Source organism: Hemiscyllium ocellatum, chromosome 5 (genome assembly GCF_020745735.1).
Source record: "Hemiscyllium ocellatum isolate sHemOce1 chromosome 5, sHemOce1.pat.X.cur, whole genome shotgun sequence".
In the NCBI taxonomy this organism is placed as follows: Eukaryota; Metazoa; Chordata; class Chondrichthyes; order Orectolobiformes; family Hemiscylliidae; genus Hemiscyllium; species Hemiscyllium ocellatum.
The window spans coordinates 42,260,467-42,284,050 of NC_083405.1; the positions used below are offsets into that span (position 1 = coordinate 42,260,467).

General features: G+C 40.1%; 1 protein-coding gene across 1 annotated transcript in view; it reads right to left on the reverse strand.

Moving 5' to 3' along the window:
* Window positions 1-218: 218 nt before the first annotated feature.
* LOC132815933 (ATP-dependent translocase ABCB1-like) overlaps window positions 219-23,584 on the reverse strand; it is an 80,890-nt gene continuing 57,524 nt past the window's right edge. The window contains 7 exon segments of the mRNA XM_060825305.1: window positions 219-416; window positions 5,081-5,227; window positions 8,346-8,552; window positions 16,866-17,063; window positions 19,600-19,756; window positions 20,293-20,433; window positions 23,266-23,366. Coding sequence (XP_060681288.1) covers window positions 219-416; window positions 5,081-5,227; window positions 8,346-8,552; window positions 16,866-17,063; window positions 19,600-19,756; window positions 20,293-20,433; window positions 23,266-23,366 — 1,149 coding nt within the window.

The window sequence follows — 23,584 nt, forward strand, 5'->3', positions numbered from 1 at the left end:
TATAATAACTGTAACTACAGATGATCCACAGGATTGTCTGAGTGTTATTGAGGTGTAATACCTGTCGTGACTTCACATTGGCACAAATTTGCTTCTTTGAAGTAATAGTCCAATGAGGAATCCAAATATACCCCATCTTTCCATTAGCGCAGAATTTTAAGTACTTAGCTTCAATAGAGAAGCAGCTGCATTACTGTTCACAAAATAAAAATGAAATTTTATTGAATGACCTGGGCATTTACTAGATTATAGTAAGCTCCATGTCTAGCTAGCAGCTGTTCATGTGTGCCCCGTTCTATTACTTTCCCATTGTCAATGACAGCAATCACATCTGCATTCTGAACTGTCGTCAGACGGTGAGCAATGACCACACAGGTTCGGCCTTTCCTTGCTTTATCGAGAGCCTCCTGAACAATCTGAAAAAAGAAGGAATTTTGCTTGAAAAGGAATTAATGTAACATGTCCAACTGCTTAAACTTCCAACTTTCATGATTTTGACCATTAATAGAAGTTTTTTATACAGAAGATTACTTCTTACTTAAATAATAATAACATATGAAATAGAAGAGAGGCATATTGCAGCCTCAACAAAAAGTAAGTAAAAGATTTTCTTTATTCCTCAAAATCTTTTACTTACTTATTGTTCAAAAATTTGTGTATCTTAGCCTTGAACATGCCCAGTGTTTCAATTTTCACAGGCCCCTGTGTTGTACGTTCGCTTAGAGATGGGCACAGATCAGATATTGGTAATAAGAGCTGTCTTTTTGAGCAATATATGAAATATACAGAGCAGGGAAAGATCCCTGCATGACTATCATGGAGTATGTTCTTTCATACACTGAGTGTCATGTGACCTGACATGACCTCCTGTGATGTTATGAACTATCCTATTTACAGCTGATACCTTATGCTACACCTTGTCCCTAAGAACTCATGCTTTCCCAGAATGTTTATTCGTTTCCCATCACAAATATACAAACATTTATATTCATTGACATATCTACATTTCTCCATAACTAAAATGTTTATATTTCTATTTAAAAATATGCATTTCACTCCCCTCTCAGCAAATCCCTTGTGCTCTCCATGGGTTACAGTGACAGTTGTTATGATGACTTGATGAGTCACCCTGATCAAACTGTCAGTACTTTTGGAGGAAGTACTTCACTGTTGTCCCCCTATGGAATGGTTTATCAACCCTATCGTGGAGCAGTGTGGCTGGACTCTCAGTCATCAGGCTAACTAGTCTGTTCTGTAAAAGCCTTCTGGGCATGTGCATGAGTGCAGACTTGTTTCTCCTAAGGACCCCATGGTCCTTTTCCATGAGGAGCATTAGTGGGTGTGTGGTGCACTCCAGAATATCTGCAATTCAGGTCTTGGGGCATGTTGACTCCCTTGCCCCAAGGTCTACATCAGCAGTTATAGTTGAGGTCTGGTGAGCCTTCTAGCAATTTTTCTTTTGGTACTTTGAGGCACAGATATTGGAAGATCTGAGAGCCTCCTGCTTGTCAAATGTTCGATGTGGTCAGACCATTATATAATGGTGTGGAACGAGAGCTTAGTTAGGCTAAATTCACATCTCTATTTCTTTCTCAATAAAGACTTTAAGTTTGAACCTCTCTCTTTATTGAGATCCATATTGGCTTTTTGGAATCTGGATGAACCAGTGATGTGTGTAAAGAGATAGGTCTTTGTGAAGCATTTAAAGCAGTCATTGGTGAACTGGGAATGTTTTCTGAAATAATGCTGGAATGCCATTTATGGTGAAAGTTTTCCTGAGAAGAGCAATGGCAGACACTGAGGTGAAACCATGTACTCATTTGACTTCAATCCATTACATATAGGAATCAGCTACAACAAGGAACATTTTGTTTTTGAAGGGAAAAAAAAGGCCATCACAAAGTGCTCCCATGGTCTAGGCTGGAATGAGAATGGAATCAATGGCTCTTTGCTGTCTTGTTTATAGATGGAGTAGGTAATTGCATTTAAAGTCACATCATCGATTTAGACATTCCTGGTCACCATACTGAGTTTTGAGCATTGTTTTGATATTTGATGATACCTAGGCATCCTTAGTGCAGACATCAGAAAGTATCAATTTGAAAGACTTTTGGTATGACTGCTCTATCATTCCAGGTCAGGCAGCATTCGAGGAGCAGGAAAATCGATGTTTTGGGCAAAAGCCCTCCATCAGGAAGTTTCCTGATGAGGGGCTTATACCCAAAACGTCAATTTTCCTGCTCCTCAAATGCTGCCTAACCTGCTGTGCTTTTCCAGCACCACTCTGATTTAAATGCTGGTTTCCAGCATCTGCAGTCCTCACTTTTGCCTACTTTTTCATTGTACACCAGTAAATCATAACACTAAAATGTGGATGCTTTTCAAAGAACACTAGAAGATAGGTTGCCAGTAGGATGACCCAAGAGGTTTAGGATTCCACATTTTTGACAAAATGGATATCCTGTGGTGTCAGTGCCTCCCCGTAAATGTGGGCTAATGGATCTGCTGTTGTTTGTTGGCTTGCTTGGATGTTTTTCTGTTGTAGCATCCGAGTTCATGATTGGTGGGCGGAATGTTTGTGCTGGTGATTCCCTAGTATTGGGCAAGGTGACTAAGTTTGTGGTCTGTCTAGATGGGGAAGTTGAATTCAAAATTAGATCCTCTGAACATTGCTCCCAGGCCTATGTGACCTCTAAGAACCCCTTCTCTCTGACCATATCCATTGCTCTGTTTCTGTCAATGCTCTGGATGTACAACAACAACAAAAAAATCTGTGAATACCATCTGTCTGGAGTTGGAATAGTACCGTGGTGGGAATGTCTGGGTCAAGGTGACTTCATCCAGCCCTCACAACATGGCAGGGTTGATCCATTGAAAAATATCCATGTCCACAATTCTGTGGTGCAGAGACATGACATTTGAGCAGGGACTATGTCACACCACCTGCAGGGTGCAGGGCTCCCATTTAACCATAAATGTGAATTCTCTATACACGCACTCAACATTTTGGGGCACACCATTCATGTATCAGGTATCAGATCAGACTGTCAGAAGACAAAGGCCATTGGGACTCCCCTTCACCTCACACATTATGGAGGCTCAGGAACTTATGGGTACGGTGGAAGCAATCATGAAATTTAGCCACCTGAAGCAGAAACAGAATGATGAATGTTGTCAGCATATCAGATACATCATTCTAAATGTATCTGTCTGCATCCAGTTTAGTCAAGAACATGTTCCTCAGCAGATTCACAAGGGTTTCATCAATAAATACCATTCTAACTCCAATAAGATTCAATCCATTGATTTTTTTTGAGGTTTTCAAGAGATTAATTACTTCTTGTTTTATAATTGTGAGGTGAACATGGATCATTCTGTAATTGCAAGACACCTCTTCAGCTGAAAGCACTTTTGACTTTACTTTATATTTGAGCCATATTAACATGGTTTCAGCCTCGAATCTTGAGTCTAATGCCAGCAAGCCAAGTACAAAATTGTTGGGCCTGTTAAAAACCAGTTATCCAGGTAGTCCATAGTTTTAGTATTTTTCCTGTGCTGCTGGTTTCAGAAAGTTCTATCTGTTTAATGTCTGGCTTGCAGCTGTCTACAAGAGATTAATGCTTTTTTCGAACTCAGCAGCAGTGAAGGCCTCACACAGTACAGACCTGGATGTTGGAAGACTGGCATTACAAACACCCTTCCACAATTGTAAAGTTGCTGGAATTAAATATATCGTTACCTACTCCAAGAGTTTGCATTTATATGGTGCCTTCATAGGAGAGCTGTATGATTTTTGCAGCAAAAACCACACAAAGCACAGGAGACTAAAAGTTTTCTGTAATTCATGGAATGTGGGTTACTTATCATTCCTGATTGCCCTCAAGAGGACGGTGATGATAGGCTGCTTTCTTGAACCACAGTGATTCCATGTTGTGAATACGATGAACTCAAGTGACCATAAGACCTTAAGACATAGGAGTGGAAGTAAGGCCATTCGGCCCATCGAGTCCACTCCGCCAGTCAATCATGGCTGATGGGCATTTCAACTCCGCTTACCAGCGTTCTCCCCGTAGCCCTTAATTCCTCGAGACAACAAGAATCTATCAATCTCTAGTGGTTTATGTATTTCATTTCACAGGGCACGGTGGCACAAGTGGTTAGCACTGCTGCCTCACAGCGCCAGAGACCCGGGTTCAATTCCCGACTCAGGTGACTGACTGTGTGGAGTTTGCACATTCTCCCCGTGTCTGCGTGGGTTTCCTCCGGGTGCTCCGGTTTCCTCCCACAGTCCAAAGATGTGCAGGTTAAGTGAATTGGCCAGGATAAATTGCCCGTAGTGTTAGGTAAAGGGGTAAATGTAGGGGTATGGGTGGGTTGCGCTTTGGCGGGTCGGTGTGGACTTGTTGGGCCGAAGGGCCTTTCCACACTGTAAGTAATCTAATCTAAAGGGCAGTTCAGGGTTAATTGGTGCAACACATGAGTTACATATGTCTAATCCAGGTTTAAAAATAAGCCTAAAGAGTATGAAGTGAATCAGTTGAATTTTACAACATTATTGAGCTTTTTGTACGAGTTTATTTTACCTAATTTACTGAAGTCCAATTTACAAACTGCTCAAATAGGGCTTAAACGTGCATCACTTGAATATTAGTCCATGCTTTGATTATTAGCCTCAAAACAAAACCCGTATACTACTGCATTCAGAATAGGTTAAAAAGGCAGGTTTTCCTAAAAATTGGAGAGAAGGTAAAGAAGCAATGAGGTTCAGAGTGGAAATTCCAGATCTGAGGGTCTAGGCAGCTGTAAAAAAAATGCCAATGATGCACCAAAGAAGATTGATGGTACACAAGAGATCTCAGAAAGTTGTAGAGCTGAAGAATGTGGCAGAGACAGGAAGAGGTAAGGCCATGCAAATATTTTAAAATACTGATGAGAATTTTGGCTGAACCAAAAGTTGCCCAGAACCACCAATTGAGACATTTGCACTCGCCACTGTTACTGGCAACTCTGCTTATCATTGAAAGTGATTTCAATTTCAGTTCTCAATTATTTATTATTTTGCTTAAGAATAAGGACTTACCTTTTCACTCTCTGTATCAAGTGCAGATGTTGCCTCGTCTAAGAGCAGGAGTTTTGGCTGCCGGATGAGAGCTCGTGCAATGGCTATTCGCTGCTTTTGTCCACCAGAAAGCTGAGCTCCCTTTTCCCCAACTCTAGTGTTGTATTTCTAATGATAAAAAGAATCACAGTTTAAAAGGCGTACAAATTTAACAGTACCTGATGTGATACACACAAGTCCTAGTAAACTTAAGGTAAGTTTGATCAAACTTTTCTCTCATCTAAGCTATTATGATGAACTATAGTTTGTTTCAAAAATAGAAAATGTCCTTCCAGTTGTCATTTCAGATCCCCAGAAAATTTTAATGTCTGATGCTTTAAAGAAAAGCTCCCATCTTAAGTTCACTGGTCCAAAGTTGCTTTACCTTGATGTAAAATTATACAGTACAAAAACAGACCCTTTGGTCAACTCATCCATGCTGACCAGAAATACTAAACTGATCTATTCCCATTTGCCAGCATTTATCCCATATCCCTCTAAACCCTTCCTATTCATGTACCTATCTAAATGCCTTTTAAATGTTTTAATAATACCAGCCTCCATCACTTCCTCTAGCAGGTCATCCCACACAAGCACCACCCTAGAAAAAACACCTTAGTTATTCACCCTATCCACATCCCTCAGGACTTTATTAACCTCAATAAGGTTACCCCTCAGTCTCTGATGCTCCAGGGAGAACAGTCCTAGCCTATCCAGCCTGTCCCTTCAGCTCAAAATCTCCAAATCCAGTAACATCCTCGTAAATCTTTTTTGAACCCTAATGGTACAAATATCTGTGCCAGCAGAAGACACATTGCTATCTCGAAAGAGACTGTAATCAAACAAATATATTGAGAAAATTGTTGATTTTTATGCCTAAAAACTCCAAAGGTTTTGAGTTACACACAGCAAATGATGAAATTTAGTGTGTCACTTGCTCACAGCTAACAGAATTGTGTGAGCATAATGTCCTGCCCATGTAGGTTTTCATCTCTTGTATCAGACCAGTGGGAACCATGAGCAGTTTCTGAGCTAGATTTTGCGTTGCATTAGTCTTATACTCAGATTAGGTCTTCACTCAGAAGGTGCACTGTTATTTCCCCATGACAGCATAAATTCAGGTTGGGAAATTAAAATTAAAAAAAAGTACCCATATAAATGAATATTGAGGACTAGACAAAAAAAAAATAAGAATAATGTCATCGACCAGTTCTCCCAAAGTTGCACAATAACATGTTTTATATGAAATTATACATTTTGTCATCCTGATGAACTATGCTGAAGAATCAAGATGTGAAGTCAATGGTGTGATTGGTGAAGTGATTGTTATTATATTAGTGATCAAGGCTCTGGTTCAGAAAAAAAGGACTTTAAGAATGTTTTTTAAAAAAAAAATAAATGACTCCATGAAGCTGCAATATTATAGAGCTGCAGCTGATACCACATCTGCTGCAGTTGAGCCTTTCATGCTGGTTGTAATGCAAGCCTGTTTTGGCATAGGATGCTCCCAGCTGTTCCATGATCTAAGCTTGTTGGAGAATGTCCCAAAAGGGTGATAGCATCCCTTTAACACTAAAATGGAAAAAAAATTATGCAATGGCACATTGTAATTCTACAGCATAGGAACCCTGTTACCAGCAATGTGCAATGCTTCATGAAATCGGGGAGAATAAGCTTCAAACTTTTCATATCATATTCTTGTATTTGTACTCCACACGCTCTTCCTTTACAATCTTAACAATGAAAATCCTGAAAGTATCAATAAAGTTATTTTACTATCTGAATTTAGTAGTTATAGGTGATACTGAATGTTGATTCACAGTCCTGCTTTGAGATGTGATAGCAGAGCACTTAGAGAGTCATCCTGTGAGCATGCTGAATTGGCACTGATTTCTGCAAGGCAGATAGTGTCTGGCAAACCTGCGAGAGATTTCTGAGGTTGTAACAAACATGGAGAATAAGGGTAAACCAGTGAGCGGAGTGCAATAGGACTTTTGAAAAGCATTTGGTCAAGTGCCAACATATCAAAGATACAAAAAATTACGGCTCATTGAATCGAGAGCAATAAATTCGCATGGTTTGAAGACTGATTAATGGCCACGAAGCAGAGTAGGACAAATGGGTCATTTTCAGGTTGATTGGCTGTAACTAACAAAATACCTCAAGGAATAGTGCTCGAGTCTCAGCTATTTATAATTATGTCAATGATTTAGATAAGGGAACTGACCGTATTGAATCCAGTTTACTGATGATACAAAGAAAGGTGGGAAAACAGCAAGAAGTTTGCAAAGATGTGTCAAGGGTTAGGTGACTGGGCACAAACGTGGCAAATGAAAGTAATGGGCTAAATTTAATAGTCACAATAGTGGCCCCCATCTACTGGCTGGCAATCCTGCCATTGTCATTTCTGGAAACCCTGGTGAAATTAAAGCTCCCCCCACCCTATCCCCAGCATACCTCCCCAAAGGCTGTATGCGGCTGACCTCCAAGGATTCTGGGCCGTTGAAGGTAAAGCCTGCTTCTCAGGGTAAGGAGGTTTCTGGAGATACAGAACAAAAGTGAATGGGCTGGATTGCCAGGGCCAGGCAGGCAGGTTTTAGTCAGTGGGGAGAGTTTAACAGGTGTAACACACACAGCCACCCTTATCAGATTTTGGGATGGAGGAGTGGGGAGTATGGTTAGAGAAATTAATGAATGGCTGACAGACAGAAGAAAAAGAGAGGGAATAAATGGGCAATTTTCACATTGCAGGTTGAAACTAGTGATGTACCACAAGGTTAGTATTTGAGGCCCCATGCACCTTCCAGCCTGAGCATTTGGCACCTCCCCCATCTCCAAAGCCAACCCCCCCTCCCCCCACCCAATGCCAAACCCCCACCCACCTCACCCCCACGTACCTCCCAGCCCAACCTTCAGACGGCTAGGAAAAGGAGAAATTTGTTCACTAAAATTTCTGGACCTGTGGGATTCTCCAGAGCAGAAGGCTGTGGATACTTAGTCGTTGAGTATATTGAAGACCGAAATTGAGTGTTTTTTTTGCACACTAGAGGGAACAAAGGAATTGGGGGTAGTATGTAAAGATGGAATATAAATGGAAGATTGGTTTTGATTGTATTGAATGGCTGAGCAGGCTTGGAGGGCCAACTGGTTTACTCCTGCTTCTATCTTGACTCCAGGCAACTCATGCACACATATGAAATAACTATTGTCATTGTTACTGTTGTTGTTTGATAATCAATGAACTTACATCAGGGAGCTGTTCAATAAAGGATTGAGCATTTGCTGCCTTTGCTGCCTTCTCAATTTCCTCCTGTGATACAGTCCTGCTGTTGTCACCATATGCAATATTCTCAGCAATGCTACAATTGAAGAGCACAGGCTCCTGGGATACAATTCCAATTTGTGATCGAAGCCATTGGATGTTGATACTTCTGATATCAGTTCCGTCTAGACACTACAATTAAAATAAATGTTAGTTGTAAGCTTATGACCCACGTATGCAAATAGGATTCATACACTTGTGAGTAATGAAATTTGTCTTCATATATAATAGCAGATTAATTTCTTGCTTCTACAAGTCACTATCACTTTGTCCTCTGTGTGGGAAGAGTACAGTAAACAAGAACATTGCAATTTGCTTAGACATGGAGTGCGGGAGTAAACTGGGAACAGAGAAAGAGACAAAGCTGGAAATGGGAGAGTCTGAAGGGTCACTGGGGACACAAGCTCATTAAGACAAAACGGAACATGAAGATTGGGGGATAATCCTCAGTCTCAAGCTGAGCCAGTAAGTCACTCAATATAACACAACATTGAAATTTTGCCAATGATTTTGATCCAAAATAGAAAAATGATACAAAATTACTGCCACTGCATGGAGCATGGATGGAGTAAGTTGCTGCTCTTTTTCTTTGGGGAGAATAAAATTGTTTTAATGTGAGACCTTGGGAGGAGAAGTGCATTAATCATGCATCCAGTGATTCAGTAACATCATTTATCTGACATAAAATTGCACTTCATCCACAGTTCATTCATTGTCCAAAAATGCCCGTGACAAATTGTAGCTTCAAGCAATAATGGCCATTACCTTGTTGACATTAATTTTCTCCTTGTCATAGAACTCCTACAGTGTGCAAGCAGGCCATTCAGCCCATTGAGTCCACACCAGCCCTCTGAAGAGCAGTCCACCCAGGCCCACCCCCATCTCTGCATTTCCCATGACTAAACCACATAGCCTGTATATCCCTGAACACTATGAGCAATTTAGCATGGCCAATCCACCCAACTTGCACATCCTTGGAGCATTGGAGCAAACCGGGGGACCCAAAGGAAACCCACACAGATATGGTAAGGAATGTGCAAACTTCACACGTCAACTAAAATGGAATCAGATGTTAAATTAAAAGCATCAATACCAATGGCATTTTTGAAACATAGCCATCATTAGCATATACTGCATCAGAGCTGCCACACTTATACATAGAATTATAAATATGCAAGGACAGTGTCTGTGATCTGCAAGTGTGCCCTGTCTGGGAGGGGGAGGGTCTTACTGCCATACGTCTACTCCCCCAGTGTAGTATGAACATTTTGGTCGAGCAGTGTGCATTTGGATAAGGTTCCGCACCTCAGAGTTCCTCATCAATGCATGACATTGACTTTCTTGTGAAGTCACCATGCCACACTGTGTCAGGTTCTAGCTTAAGGCTTCATGGTGATTGATGGAAGGGCTCAGGAGTATCATTGGTTAAATATGTGGCATTGCTTCAAACATGAGGACAATGTCAAAGGGCAGAACAACTACCATATCATCAGCAAGTCCAGCAAGAACCGTAAGCTCCAAACACTATTGCACAGCCTCTTGTGGGAGAAGAAAAAGATTCTCCAAGGAAGTGAAGAAGAATGATGTGAACCCATATCTATAGGCCTTGTCATCATTTTCTGCAGCTATCAGAAACATAGGCCCTCTGAGGATTAAGAAAGTCCAGGGCCATGATCATCAAATGGTGCCAGTTGCTGGAGCATGCCTTTGAGTCAGAAGGACTGGGTGGCCTGTCCATCTTAGTGCCCACCAAGGTTACAGCTGTCTTCAGTTCTTACACCAGCAACACATTTCAAGGAGAAACTGGGGATCCGTGTGACATTTTCCAATCTTTGACCCACGGGTGTCACTGATGCCATTTTCTCGAAAGCATACCTCTACATGAACATCCCCCATGTTGAGGGCAGCCTCCGAGCACTGGATTTCTCCAGTATCACAGGGTTCCTCACCCCAGCCCAACCTCCCCCAGGCACACGATGCTATTGATGCATCCACCTTTCTTTGAGAGAGCCCTCTCGCCAACCTGCAGATTTATCAACTGAAAAGGCTTCTACATCATCAAGCTTCAAATAGTGTGACCATCAAATCCATGCTAGACATTTCAGAATCTACTATTATATGTACAAAGTTGGAACTCTCACAACCTGGGGCCATACAGAAGTGGCTGCTGGGAGACAAGGTCTACCCCCTCTAGACATGAACCATGAGATTTACAAAGAATGGAGTTACAACACTGGCCAGGCTTCCACAGGGCCATAGTGGAACAACCCAAAGATCTCCTCAAGGTGAGCTTTCAATGCCTGGACCAGTCCAATGGGACTTTGCAGCAGAAAGGTGGACAGCATCATTCCTGTGTCTTGCTGTACTCTTTTCAACTGCAGCTGATAATAGGGGATTGGCCTGGATGCAGAGGCAATAGGAGATGAGTAGCAATCTTGTGAGGATGAAGATGAGGATGGGGATGGGGTCATTAATCAGGACAGACACTAAAGAAAGCATGATACAGCAATGCATTACTGAGCATGAGAATCCAGAGATAACCTAATTGAAACCTGGTTCCAGGTTAAATGAGCTGGGTTTGAATGCCCTTTCATTGTTTCACATTGAGTTGGCTGTATGACAAGCAGCCTCTGCTTCATGCAAAGTACTTGTGAACCTTGTTGTTACTGTTGACTTTTTCTGTTGCTGATTAAAAGTTTTATAACCTATCTCATTGTATACTTGATATCTTTTGGTAATCCCACTTTTAACCATCTACACATAACAGGTCTTATTGATTGTTCAGGAAAATGCATCTGCTCTTCATTTATTAGGCGACAGGCAGCAGTGTGCAGGCTTTGCAATGGCACTAAGTAACTCCTCAGACTTTGATCAGAACATGACACCCAGGTGTTGTGAAATGATGTCTCAGGGAGAGAGGAATCTTGAGGTATCTCTTGTGGCTGTTTCATTGTATATTAACTTCAATGTTTCAGTGTGTGGTTACTGCAAAGATGTTCTGAAAAGCTTGAGCATCCTGTTGGACAATGTTGAATGAGCAAGATGCAACACTTTGAGCACCTCTTAGTCGACCAACTATGTGGGAGAATGGTCATACAACATGCCTATTGTGCATCTCCCAACCTTCAATAGTAAAGCCTTTCAAAAACTGGTAGATAGAATGAATCTAGAGTAGAATTCGTACAATCCCTACAATGCGGAAACAGGCCATTCAGCCCAGTGAGTACACACTGACCCTCTGAGGAGCATCACATCCAAACCCTCCCCCCACTTTTTCCCTGTAACCCTACATTTCCCATGGCTAATCCACCTAGCCTGCACATCCTCAGACACAATGGGTAATTTAGTGTGACCAATCCAGCTAACCTGCACATCCCTCAAATGTGTGGAATAATCACTGATTCTCACTTATACTTCCTTAGTCTCACTCACCTGCCTCTCCTGCCATGTGATTCCAATTAATGAGGCTTTACATTCCTGATGCGTAATAAATGAAAAACAGAATCATGAGCTATGGTGGACTAGGCCTCAAGAATCTCGGAGAAAATATTTTCACTCAAAATTGGAAAATTAAAACCAATATATTTCAATAGTTTTAGATGGGACATCATATAAGGAATCATTCTGCATTGCGAAGGCTGTTGTGTCACCACAGTCTTAGCAGACCATAGGGGCTCCTCTCATTTTGAGAGAAGTGACTGATGGTGATTTAACCTGAGGGCAATCAGACCTCAAGCAAGTGAAGAGATTGAGAAGGAGAGTCCTTCATGGTAACCTCAAAAGGGTGATGTGAACTGAACCCCCGCTGTTGGCATCACACTGCTCCCTAAACCAACAATCCAGCCAACTGAGCTAAACTGATGCCAAGTATGAAGGCACATTCATTATGAAAAGGTAGAATATATCTTGTCACAAAAAAATTGTTGACTTTTTAAAATTATGTTGAATCTATAATTCTCATTTGCTACAGCTTGTTGTGAACACAATTTGATTTTAATTTTATATTTAACAAACAAATCAAAAATCATGATTTTAACTACACTACATTCTGCTCTGGGAATATTTCACTCATTTATCTGAAACCTACTCTGCATTCCAGCAAAGATCTTATCCTAGCTATTGTAATCAGGCTAATCTTATGTTTCAAATTATATAAAGATTTGTAGGTATTGTATATTGCATCCTGTTGGAAATTTCAGGGCACATGTGAATGCTATCAATATGAAAAAGATTCTATTACTCTCTGTACCACCTGATGGTGCTGTTGTCTGCCAAGTAATCTACAAAATCTTTGTTTCTGGTTTTGATACAATTTCAAAATTTTCACAATGTTCAACCAACCATTACTTTCTTAGTACAGAGACATGGATTAGAACGTATGCCTGCACTGTCTATAGCTTGTGTTTTAAAGACTCTACACCTAAGTAGTATGCCCGCTTTCAGATCCAGGGATCTCTTTGCGTGGTAGATGAACAGGAACATAAATAGTGGGAAACCCTGTAAAAAGTATTGCTTGTGACTGTGGTGGGGAATCACACATGCGAAGCATGTTCACTGCTACTAAGCTAGATTCCTCATTACTAAACACAGCAAAACAAATTAAAATGTGACTGTCACACTGACAAAGTTTTGCTAAGTCCATGGCTGGAGAATCTTTCAAGTTGAATACAGACCTACAGAACCCAGAAACAACATCTACCATGACTGTGTCACACTGAACAAAACTTAACATCTCAATCATATCAAGTATTCAGCATTAACGATTTGCATTTGCCTCATTCATTTAGCTTGGTAAAACATCCCTAGTTGCACACAAGCCTGTGAATTCAGGGCTGTAAGCTATTAAGCCCATCAAACCTGGTCCACTATTCAGTAAGATCATGACTGATCTGATTGTAAACTCAAATCCTTATTCCAACATCTTGTCCCTTTACTTAACAAGAACCTATGGCCCCTATTTGGGGTGGCACAGTGGCTCAGTGGTTAGCACTGCTGCCTTCCCAGCACCAGGGTCACAGGTTTAATTCCAGCCTCAGACAACCGTCTGTGTGGAATTTGCACATTCTCTTGTGTCTGTGTGGGTTTCCTCCCACAATCCAAAGATGTCCAGGTCAGGTGAATTGACCATGCTCAATTGCCTATAGTGCTAGCTGCATTAGTCAAAGGGAAACAGGTCTGGGTGGGTTACTCTTCGGAGGGTTGGTGTGGACTGGTTAGGCCAAAGGGCCTGTTTTCACACTGTAGGGAATCTAATCTACTCTTCCTTTTAAAAAAATGTTCAAGGGCTCTACGTTCACCATCTTTTCAGAAGGAGAGTTCTAAAGACTGACAACCCTCTTGACCACTCTGTTTTATGTGTGTGACCCCTGATTTTAAATAACAATCCCTAGCTCTAGATTCTGCCATAACAGGAAGAAATATCTCTGGTTCTACCCTGTTGATATCCCTCAGGATTTTATATATTTTAGTTGTCATCTTTTACTCTTCTTGACCTGGTGGTACAAACCTAGCTGGTCAAATCTTTCCTGATAAGACACCCCCCCCCCCGTCCAACCATTCCAGGTATTAGTCTAGTAAACTTTTTCTGAACTGTCTCCAATGCATTCATATTGGTAATTAAATAAGGTGACCAATTATATAAATTGGAAGTAGTTGAGGTCCCAGCACTGATCCCTACTTATTACATCTTGCCAACTTGAAATAAGACCCAAAGTCTTCTGCTTCCTGCTAGTCAGCCAATCTTCAAAATGTGCCAATATACTAGCCCTACACCACCAACTTTTAATTTTTGCAACAGCCTTTAATATGATACCTTGCCAAATGCCTTCTGGACATCTCTGTACAGTGCAGCAACCATTCCTTTGTGTTATTTCTACAAGGACAACCAGTAGAATGATAAAACTTGATTTCTCTTCACTAAAGTATGTTAATGCTACCTGACTCTCTTGAACTTATCCAAGTACATTGTTGTAACTTCTTTCATAATAGCTTCTTACATTTTCTGTATGACAGATGTTAAACTAACTGACCTGAATTTTGTCTTCCACTTGCTCTGAATAAAGGAGTTAGATTTGCTCATTTTCAAGCTAACAAGAATCAAAGAAATTTTGGAAAATTAAAACCACACTCCAACTCTCTCACTAGCCTTTCAGATCCTAGAATGAAATTCATCTGGTTCCAGGCACTTGTTCACTCACAATCCAACAATTTACTTAGTATCACTTTGCTGGTGATTGCGATTTTCTTCACTTCCTCCCTTATTCCCTTTTCTGATGTATTGCTGTTTCTGAGATGTTATTTGTGTCCTGTAACAGTGAAGACTGATGTCTTCAATTCAATTTGTTCAATTGCACTGTCATTGTCTTAAATTTATATTAATAATTGTCCCGTTTCACTTTGTTAAATCCCTTCTTCTTTTTTTCTTTTGGAAGTCACACGTTTTTAATATTTCTGGTAAGTTTTCTCTCAATCTCTAATTTTTCCCTCTTTAATAATTTCTTGGTCATTCTTTGCTGTTTTCATATTATTTACAAACTTCTGTCCTGCCATCTTTATTTGCAGAATTGCATTTGTTTTTGTTTGATATTACCTTCAACATTTCTAGTTAAATGCAAATAGTGGGTCTGAACTTTGAATTGTTTTTACCATTGAAATGTATCTGCTCTGTGCATTCTGAAATATCCCCTCCAGTTCTGCTACTGCATCTTTACTGACCTCTCTGTTAACTAATTAAGCTGTTAAATATGTTTAGTACAGTGGTTGATTTGAAAATGTGTTGCTGGAAAAGCACAACAGGTCAGGTAGCATCCAAAGAGCAGGAGAATTGACGTTTTGGGCATGAGCCCTTCTTCAGGAATCATTCCTGAAGAAGGGCTCATGCCCGAAACGTCAAGTCTCCTGCTCTTTGGATGCTACCTGACCTGCTGCGCTTTTCCAGCAACACATTTTCAGCTCTGATCTCCAGCATCTGCAGTCCTCACTTTTTTCAACGGTGGTTGATTGTCAATCATTTTGGGAAAGAGAAAATGTTCAATAAATTGATCAGCTTTGTGAAGGTGGAAACCTCTTTAGATTAATTTATCCACTGGCTAATCAGCTCTTCTGCATTAAATTGTGTCAAGACTGAAATTTTTATTTGTCAATTGAACCACATGCTTTATCTTTTCATTGATTGCTAGCCCAGCTATCTGTTCTACTACTTCAAAGGTTTTAGTGTATTTTGCTCTACAATTTTTGTTGACACAGTTGTGCAATGAAAATGTATTAAGAATATTTGGGTGAGATCTAACCCCCCCCTCCCAATGGACTCAGTTCAGCAGGGATTGTTGATACAGCTATGAATGAAACAGTGAATTTTGTTTTGATTGACAGTTGTATGTGTTTCTAAGGGGATTCTTTAATGAGACTTTTGAAAGGCAATTTGTTTAGTTTGATAGTTCTACAAGCTTCCCAAAGAGTCCTTACTGTAAGAATGGGAGGAAATGATAAGATGGGTCAAATGAGAAGAGGTTAAGGTGGATATAGAAGGAACGGGGGCTTGGTGAGTGAGAACTATCAAATACAGAGCTGGATTGACATCCCAATGAATGCAAGTGGGTCTTCTAATCTGCCTGCTTTGTCCCCACATTAGACATGGGAGGCAACTGTCCCATCTCCAACCCCTTCAGCACCCAGCTTTGGTGGACATTTCAGGCAGGAGGCCAGATTGTAGGGAAATGGTTCAGGATCCACCTCAAAGATTAAGACCAAGCTCTTTTTCTGTAGTTATCAAGAAAATAAGAAGCAGATGGCATACAAATAACTGCAAGGTTGGCTTCTGCATTCATGCCCCAGGCTTGCTCGGCTAGGGTAGTTTGAGAGAAGGTCAGCTAATTGATTGGCAGGTATACAAAATTACCATCAGTATGTACGATCACAAAATAATAATTTCAGGAGAGAGATGTGTTTACCCCATTGGTAATAGTTCATGGATCAAAATACAGTCAATTCTATTTCAAGGCAGTGCACAGCAATTGCTGACAACTTTTAAAACTTTCTTTATTGCGTCAGAATTCCATTTAATTTAATGAGATAATATTCTGGCTCAGCAGCAACTATTTATCTGGATAAGGCACTAAGATTAATAATCTGTTTTACCCAACCCCATTTTCATTTACATTGGAGTTAACTGGTTAAGATGTAAAATGGGATGTTGAGCCAATATCACCTGATCTACAAACCAATGTTAAGTTTCATCCCTTAGCTTTCCAGGTCAGCCCAATAGAATAAGAGTGGCGCTTCAGAGGTTTGACTGCCAGTGACCATGTCAACAATGTGACAACTTGCATAGCCAGTTTCCACTTTAAAAGTTCTCACTGGAATGTATTCAAGTTTTGGTCTCAAGTGAACAAGATGGGATTTGTTAAAGCCACTCTTGTACTTAATGGTACAAAAAGTAAGTCTTACCACTTCTCCTTTCAGTGGATCATAGAATCTTTCGATAAGCTGCACAGATGTACTTTTCCCGCAACCACTGCTGCCAACGAGTGCCAAAGTCTGTGCTTTGCCAACCTTGATTGAGAGTCTTTCGAGCACTGGTACATCTGGACGACTCTGATATCTGAAGTAAACTTTGGAGAATTTCAAGTCACCATTAAAGTTTTCCTATGACAAAACAAATGAAATGGAAAAGGTACATTCAGCATTGAATTTGCCAGCTGCAACGATTCTCCATATAGTATGTTTAGCTTCCAGAAAATGTAATTTTGCATGCACATCAAAGAGTTTTGCCAATTCTTCAGGAATGTCATTAGATGTGTTAACAGACTCTATTTATTAGAACAACAGCATCAATGTTTAATTAAATTCCACATTTATGACAGATATGATTATTGAAGTATTTAAGAAAATCTGAAGTAGAAATATTGAAAAATCATTGAGAAAGTACTTTTGAACCCCTGTTCACTAATTAGCAACATAAAGCTAGATTATCTTTTATGGTAATTTAATATGAACCAAACAATGGAAAAATAATTATCTTGTAAATTATATAATGGCAGGCTATGAAAAAAAGACTTGTAAGCCACAGCATATGATTAATGCATAGTGAAAGATATTAAATATATTTTACAGTCTGATTGAAATACTTATCGTTAATTTTAGTAAAATATATGGGATACATCATGACACATCTAAACCAGAGTTTAGGTTCCATACTCGTAACACACAAAGAACTGAAATTATTCCCAACAAGCATAGGGAGATTGCTTAACTTTCTCAGTACTTAACAGCTTAGTAACAAAATTGTGAGAACACTTGACTTCAAAAATGTAATTTTTGAGAATGTAATTTGTTATTTATGAAGAAAAAAGGACATTTTTGCAATTAAGGCGAACATCCAATCTAATATTCAACTTGCTTATTCATTTGGACATGACTTTTCAAATTTTATAGGCTATCAAAATAGAGCTGTATGCAACAGCAAAGTAACCTACTCTGGAAAAGAAATAGAAATTCATTCCAACAATGAAGGGGTAAATCCATTTGCAAAAGAATGATGGTGTATAAAACATGAAGTTAACATGATACGTAATGCTTTTCCCATTAGTTCCCTAAAATATACAAAAAAATCAATGTTGTGTTGATTTATTTTTGCTTTGCAGTCATGCAATTTATAAAACATTGATTAAAACTATTCTCCGTGAAGAAATAAATACTTGGACATAGTAGAGTAGCATTTAAACCAAAGGGGTTTTCTAACTCATTTCCATATTATGGTGTTGCAGTTCCATTATCCAAAGAATGCTGGCAGATTTCACACAGCTATGACAGGTAAAGTGGATAAATTGTTACTGTAAAGGGATTCATGCAAGCCATACCATTGGACTCTGTTGATCAAAGAGCAGGACTTGCTATGCAATATCAATACATGTTTGACCTACCAGGAAAGAAATTTCCACAAGGATCGGTGCTGGGTCCTCTACTTTTTGTCATTTACATAAATGATTTGGATGTGAGCATAAGAGGTACAGTTGGTAAGTTTGCAGATGACACCAAAATTGGAGGTGTAGTGGACAGCGAAGAAGGTTCCCTCAGATTACAACAGGAGTTTGACCAGATGGGCCAATGGGTTGAGAAGTGGCAGATAGAGTTCAATTCAGATAAATGCGAGGTGCTGCATTTTGGGAAAGCAAATCTTAGCAGGACTTATACACTTAATGGTAAGGTCCTAGGGAGTGTTGCTGAACAAAGAGACCTTGGAGTGCAAATTCATAGCTCCTTGAAAGTGGAGTCGCAGGTAGATAGGATAGTGAAGAAGGCGTTTAGTAAGCTTTCTTTTATTGGTCAGAGTATTGAGTACAGGAGTTGTGAGGTCATGTACCAGCTGTACAGGACATTGGTTAGGCCACTGTTGGAATATTGCGTGCAATTTTGGTCTCCTTCCTATCGGAAAGATGTTGTAAAACTTGAAAAGGTTCAGAAAATATTTACAAGGATGTTGCCAAGGTTGGAGGATTTGAGCAATAGGGAGAGGCTGAACAGACTGGGGCCGTTTTCCCTGGAGCATCAGAGGATGAGGGGTGACCTTATGGAGGTTTATAAAATCATGGGGGGCATGGATAGGATAAATAGTCTTTTCCCTGGGGTCAGGGAGTCCAGAACTAGAGGGCATAGGTTCAGGATGAGAGGGAAAAGGTATAAAAGAGACCTAAGGGGCAACTTTTTCACACAGAGGGTAGTATGTGTATGGAATGAGCTGCCAGAGGATGTGGTGGAGGCTGGTACAATTGCAGCATTTAGAAGGCATTTGGATGGGTATATGAATAGGAAGGGTTTGGAGGGATATGGGCCGGGTGCTGGCAGGTGGAACTAGATTGGGTTGGCATATGTGGTCGGCATGGACGGGTTGCACAGTCATCTATGGGAACATCACAGGATATGAAATTTAAAATAAAAATATTCATAAGTGACCAATATAACCACATGAGAACAAAACAAACAGCATGGATTATTCCAGCAAGATAAACGCTTCTAAATAGCAATAAAAAATGGCAACAATTTGCATTTAATTGCGTGCACAAGATACAAAAGAAAAGCACTGTTTGCAAACATTAAGCATTAATGTCATCTACTGTTCGGCTTAATTCTGAGATCTTAAAGCACACTACTTTCTTGTTAGTTTTTGCAAACAAATACTCACCAGCTTCTGCCCATCAGTGCTATCGCTGTCTATGGCTGGCACACGCTCAAACAGTGCAAACAGATTCATTGCAGCAACTTTTGCCTTTGCATAATCAGGAGCGAAAGAACTGCTCTGTCCAATTGCGACAGCACCATACACAATCGCATTAAAAACACTGTAAAATGATTTTCAGAAAACCTTTCAGACAACATAGTATCATACAAATTGAATGTTTCTTGCATGATTAAATCAGACAAAGTTGGTAGATACAGAAATACATATTTTGTTTAACAGAAACCTTCAAAATTGTCTTCTAGCCCAAACAAGTCACGTGTAGGACAGTAACATAAACATACTTCAAGTGATATTTCAAGAGCCCAGAGAACATCAGAGTCAAAGTGATTCTCAGTATAAAGTTAATCCCACCATTATCATATTCAGAAATTTCAATAATAAGAATCTGGTTCAAATTTCTACATTGTAGGAAAATCACATTATTTTCATTCTCTCTAGTCACCTCTTTTTGGTTGAATCCTGCTGTATTAAAAGCCTCTCAGACACTTATGTGACAGATCTTGAACAATTTACATCATTGATCAGAGTTATGAATTAAAAGGCTGGGGAATGATATTTCAAGCATTTTGAATGTATTGGAAATTAAACTAATTGCCCTAATGAACAAAAAGAACAGGTACAGTTCATGTTACTTACAGAAAAACACCTTCTACATCCATTGCGTTTATTGTTATCAGGTATGCACCAAATCGGAAACAAGCAGCGTAGCTAAAGTATTGGATGGCCTGGCTCAGTGCAAAGGCAAAACCATAGACCTGGGATTTCTTTTTAGCATTTCTGCAAAACATGCAGAGTGTTAAGGTGCATTAAATCCAGAATATACACAGCCTGACATTTGCATACATAAAACAGAGATACACAGTGCATACTTAATTCATATTTTCTTCTCCAGGCCACACAAAACCAACATATTTTACAGCATTTAGCAGAAAAGATGTTGAAACTCAAATTTAGCTAGGCAAGTTAAAAAAAGGAAGAGATTGAAGTGACAGGAAGAGGGCATACTGGATTGAATTTTATCGAAGGGATAGCGGTCTCATCCATTAGCTGGAGAGTTGGCAAGACTCCATTGTCACATCCTTTTGGAGAAATCCTTTCATGCACTTAAGTGGACCACCCCCACTCAGATGGAAATCCTACCACCTGAAGGCAGGGATACTGAAAGCTGCTGATTATGCATTCACCAATGGCCCAGGATCAACAGAAGGACTGAGGACATAGGTGAGTAAAGCCAGAAGTGAGTTGCTTGGTTCAGGGAAGGTGTTAAAATCACAGAAGTATCACAGTGCAGAAAGAGACCATCTAGTTCATCATGGTTGCACCAGCTCATGAAATGAGCATTTTTAACCTCTTGCCTATCTCCTGCCTTTTCCCCATACCCTTGCACATTATCTTTACCTAAACAATCCTTCAATGCCTTCTTGAACTTGTGTCCATCACACTTCCAGGCAGTATATTCCATATGCTAATTAGCCACTGAATAAATAAAGTTTCCCCTTGCTTGCCCCATTCCTTCTTTTACCCATCACTTTAAATCTATGTTTCTTGGTCTCATCCCTTTTATGGACAGAAATAGTTTCTCCCCATCTGCTGTATCCAACCTGCTCGTGATTTTATCAACCTCCTTCAGATCTCCTCTTAGTCTTCTCCTCTCCAATGAGAACAGTGCCAACTTCTTCAATCCATCCTCATAACTGAGCTTCTGTATCCCTGGAACATTCTTGTCAACTGCTTTTGCACACTTTCTAAAGCATTCACACGAGGTTGGGGGTAGGAGTTCAGACTAAAAAGTATGGGCGAGACGCTCAGTGGCCTTCTACATGCCCGTCCCTCCACCTCACACACACACACACACACACACACACACACACATCGCCACCACACCACCCCCCACCCCCCACCCCGACCCTTTCCCGACAGTGGGTGAGGGATCCTCCTGGGATCAGCTTTTTTTTATCTCCTCCCCACCTGGCAACTTTCATGCTCCCATTGCTGACTAACAGCAGTGGTGGAGTAAGGACCTTCAGTGGAAATAACTTGTCAACTTAAGGCCTAATTGCAATGTTGTGGGAAGGTTCTGCATGAATCCGAAGTCAGAATATGGCAGGGATCATAATTTACAGTCTCTGGGTCAATTAAATGGCCTCGTCTCTAAATTCACCTGAGGGAAGGGCATGGTCAACTAACCCTCAGATGGAGGAAGATCAGGGGACCATGGTTATCCTGGCATCATGAGCAGCTGTGCATGATCATTGGGCCCAAATGGGTTATGTAAACAAATGTCGAAGGGCCGGGAAGTAATTCTCATCAGATAGGCCTCATCGAGTAGTTCTCATATGATAGAGGAGCACACTTAGGCCATTCGGCCCATCGAGTCTGCGCTGCTATTAGACAATGGTTGCACAATCCTTGTGGGAGATGAAGTCCTTACATTGAGAGTAACCTCCATTATAACCTCATCTTTGCAGGCACCCATCCACATTGCGTGATTCCCATCAGATAGCCATTGTAGTCAGCAGCCCTTATAGAGCAGTCTTCAGAGATTTGTCTTCTCCAGTTGGAAGGTGAACCAGAAGAAGAGGGGGACAACTTGGGGATGCAACCCCTAACATCTCGGCTAGAGAGCAGAATGCTGCCCCACAACATTAACAAGGCTGAAACCAAAATAACCCCACAAAGGCTGGTATCCCATTACCGAGTCACCCTGTATTTGCTTGTGCATTATACATGACACTGACCCAGCAAGCTGACAGCCAGCTCCCAGAATGAGCAGAACCTCTAACACTCCTGTTCATATTTGTCGGCCAGGGCTTCCTGATTGGACCAGTTTAACAGCCCCAGTTAGGGAACTCATATTCTATGAGATCTACATGGCTGACCTTGTTACAATCACTACAGAAACAACCCATGTTGAACCATCCCTAATTATCACGGTTGTATACTTACTCTATCTAATTAACTAATATGTCTTATCTAAACTATTGCTTTATAAACTCAATAAACCATCAAAAACTATTACAAATCACCATCTGTCTATTATTAGGTAGCTATGATCATGAACACCCCTAAAATCAATGCCAACAACCATTAATTAGTGAAACAAATTAAAGATAAAATCTAGTAAGCATGGTTTCCTCTGCAATCTGATTTACCCAGTAGCACTATGAGTGGGGATTGTAACAACTTATAGTGGAACAATATGAAGTTTGTTTGCTCATATCAGTTCAATAAGTACTAAACCAAACAATATTATGTCTGCTTGATGTATATCATTAAATACAGACTTAAAGAGTAAGGTTTGAATCATATTTGCTACAATAGGCTGTAGGATTAAATTTTATCAACAGTTAAATTGAGGATCTGTCTGCTAACCATTTTATTCATCTGTTCATAGATGTTATTGCACTGTACCTGGCTTTCGTAGCACAGAGGCAAGGAAATAAACACTGTGCCACTAGGATCTATGTGCAATAACTTATGTGCAATTCAATTCTGAATTTGCACTGCGTTTCTTGTAAATGTGCCTTTTTAAAATTCTAGTGAATGTTAAGCAACATTTATGCTGTTATAGCTGAATCTATTTTAATAATTGCATTTAGATTTACGTACCGGTATGGCAACTCTAAGTTTTCATCATACATCTTTTCAAATGTTGGTTCCACAGTCAAAGAAACGACAGTGCGGATATTTTCCACAGCTTCTGTCGCTATCTTTAAATTAAAAGAAAAGCAAAGTTAAGCGTTGTTTATAATGTCAAAATTTCAATACCAGGCAATGCCATTGGTAACTTCTTCTTACTAAATATGCACTGAGTCAGCATATTAATTTTGCAAAACAATTTTCTTCCTTTTCTTTGACTTTTTTTTTGCTAAGCAACATCCCCTCTCCTTCAAAGGAATGATTGGAAGGGCTGAGGGCAGCAAAGAAA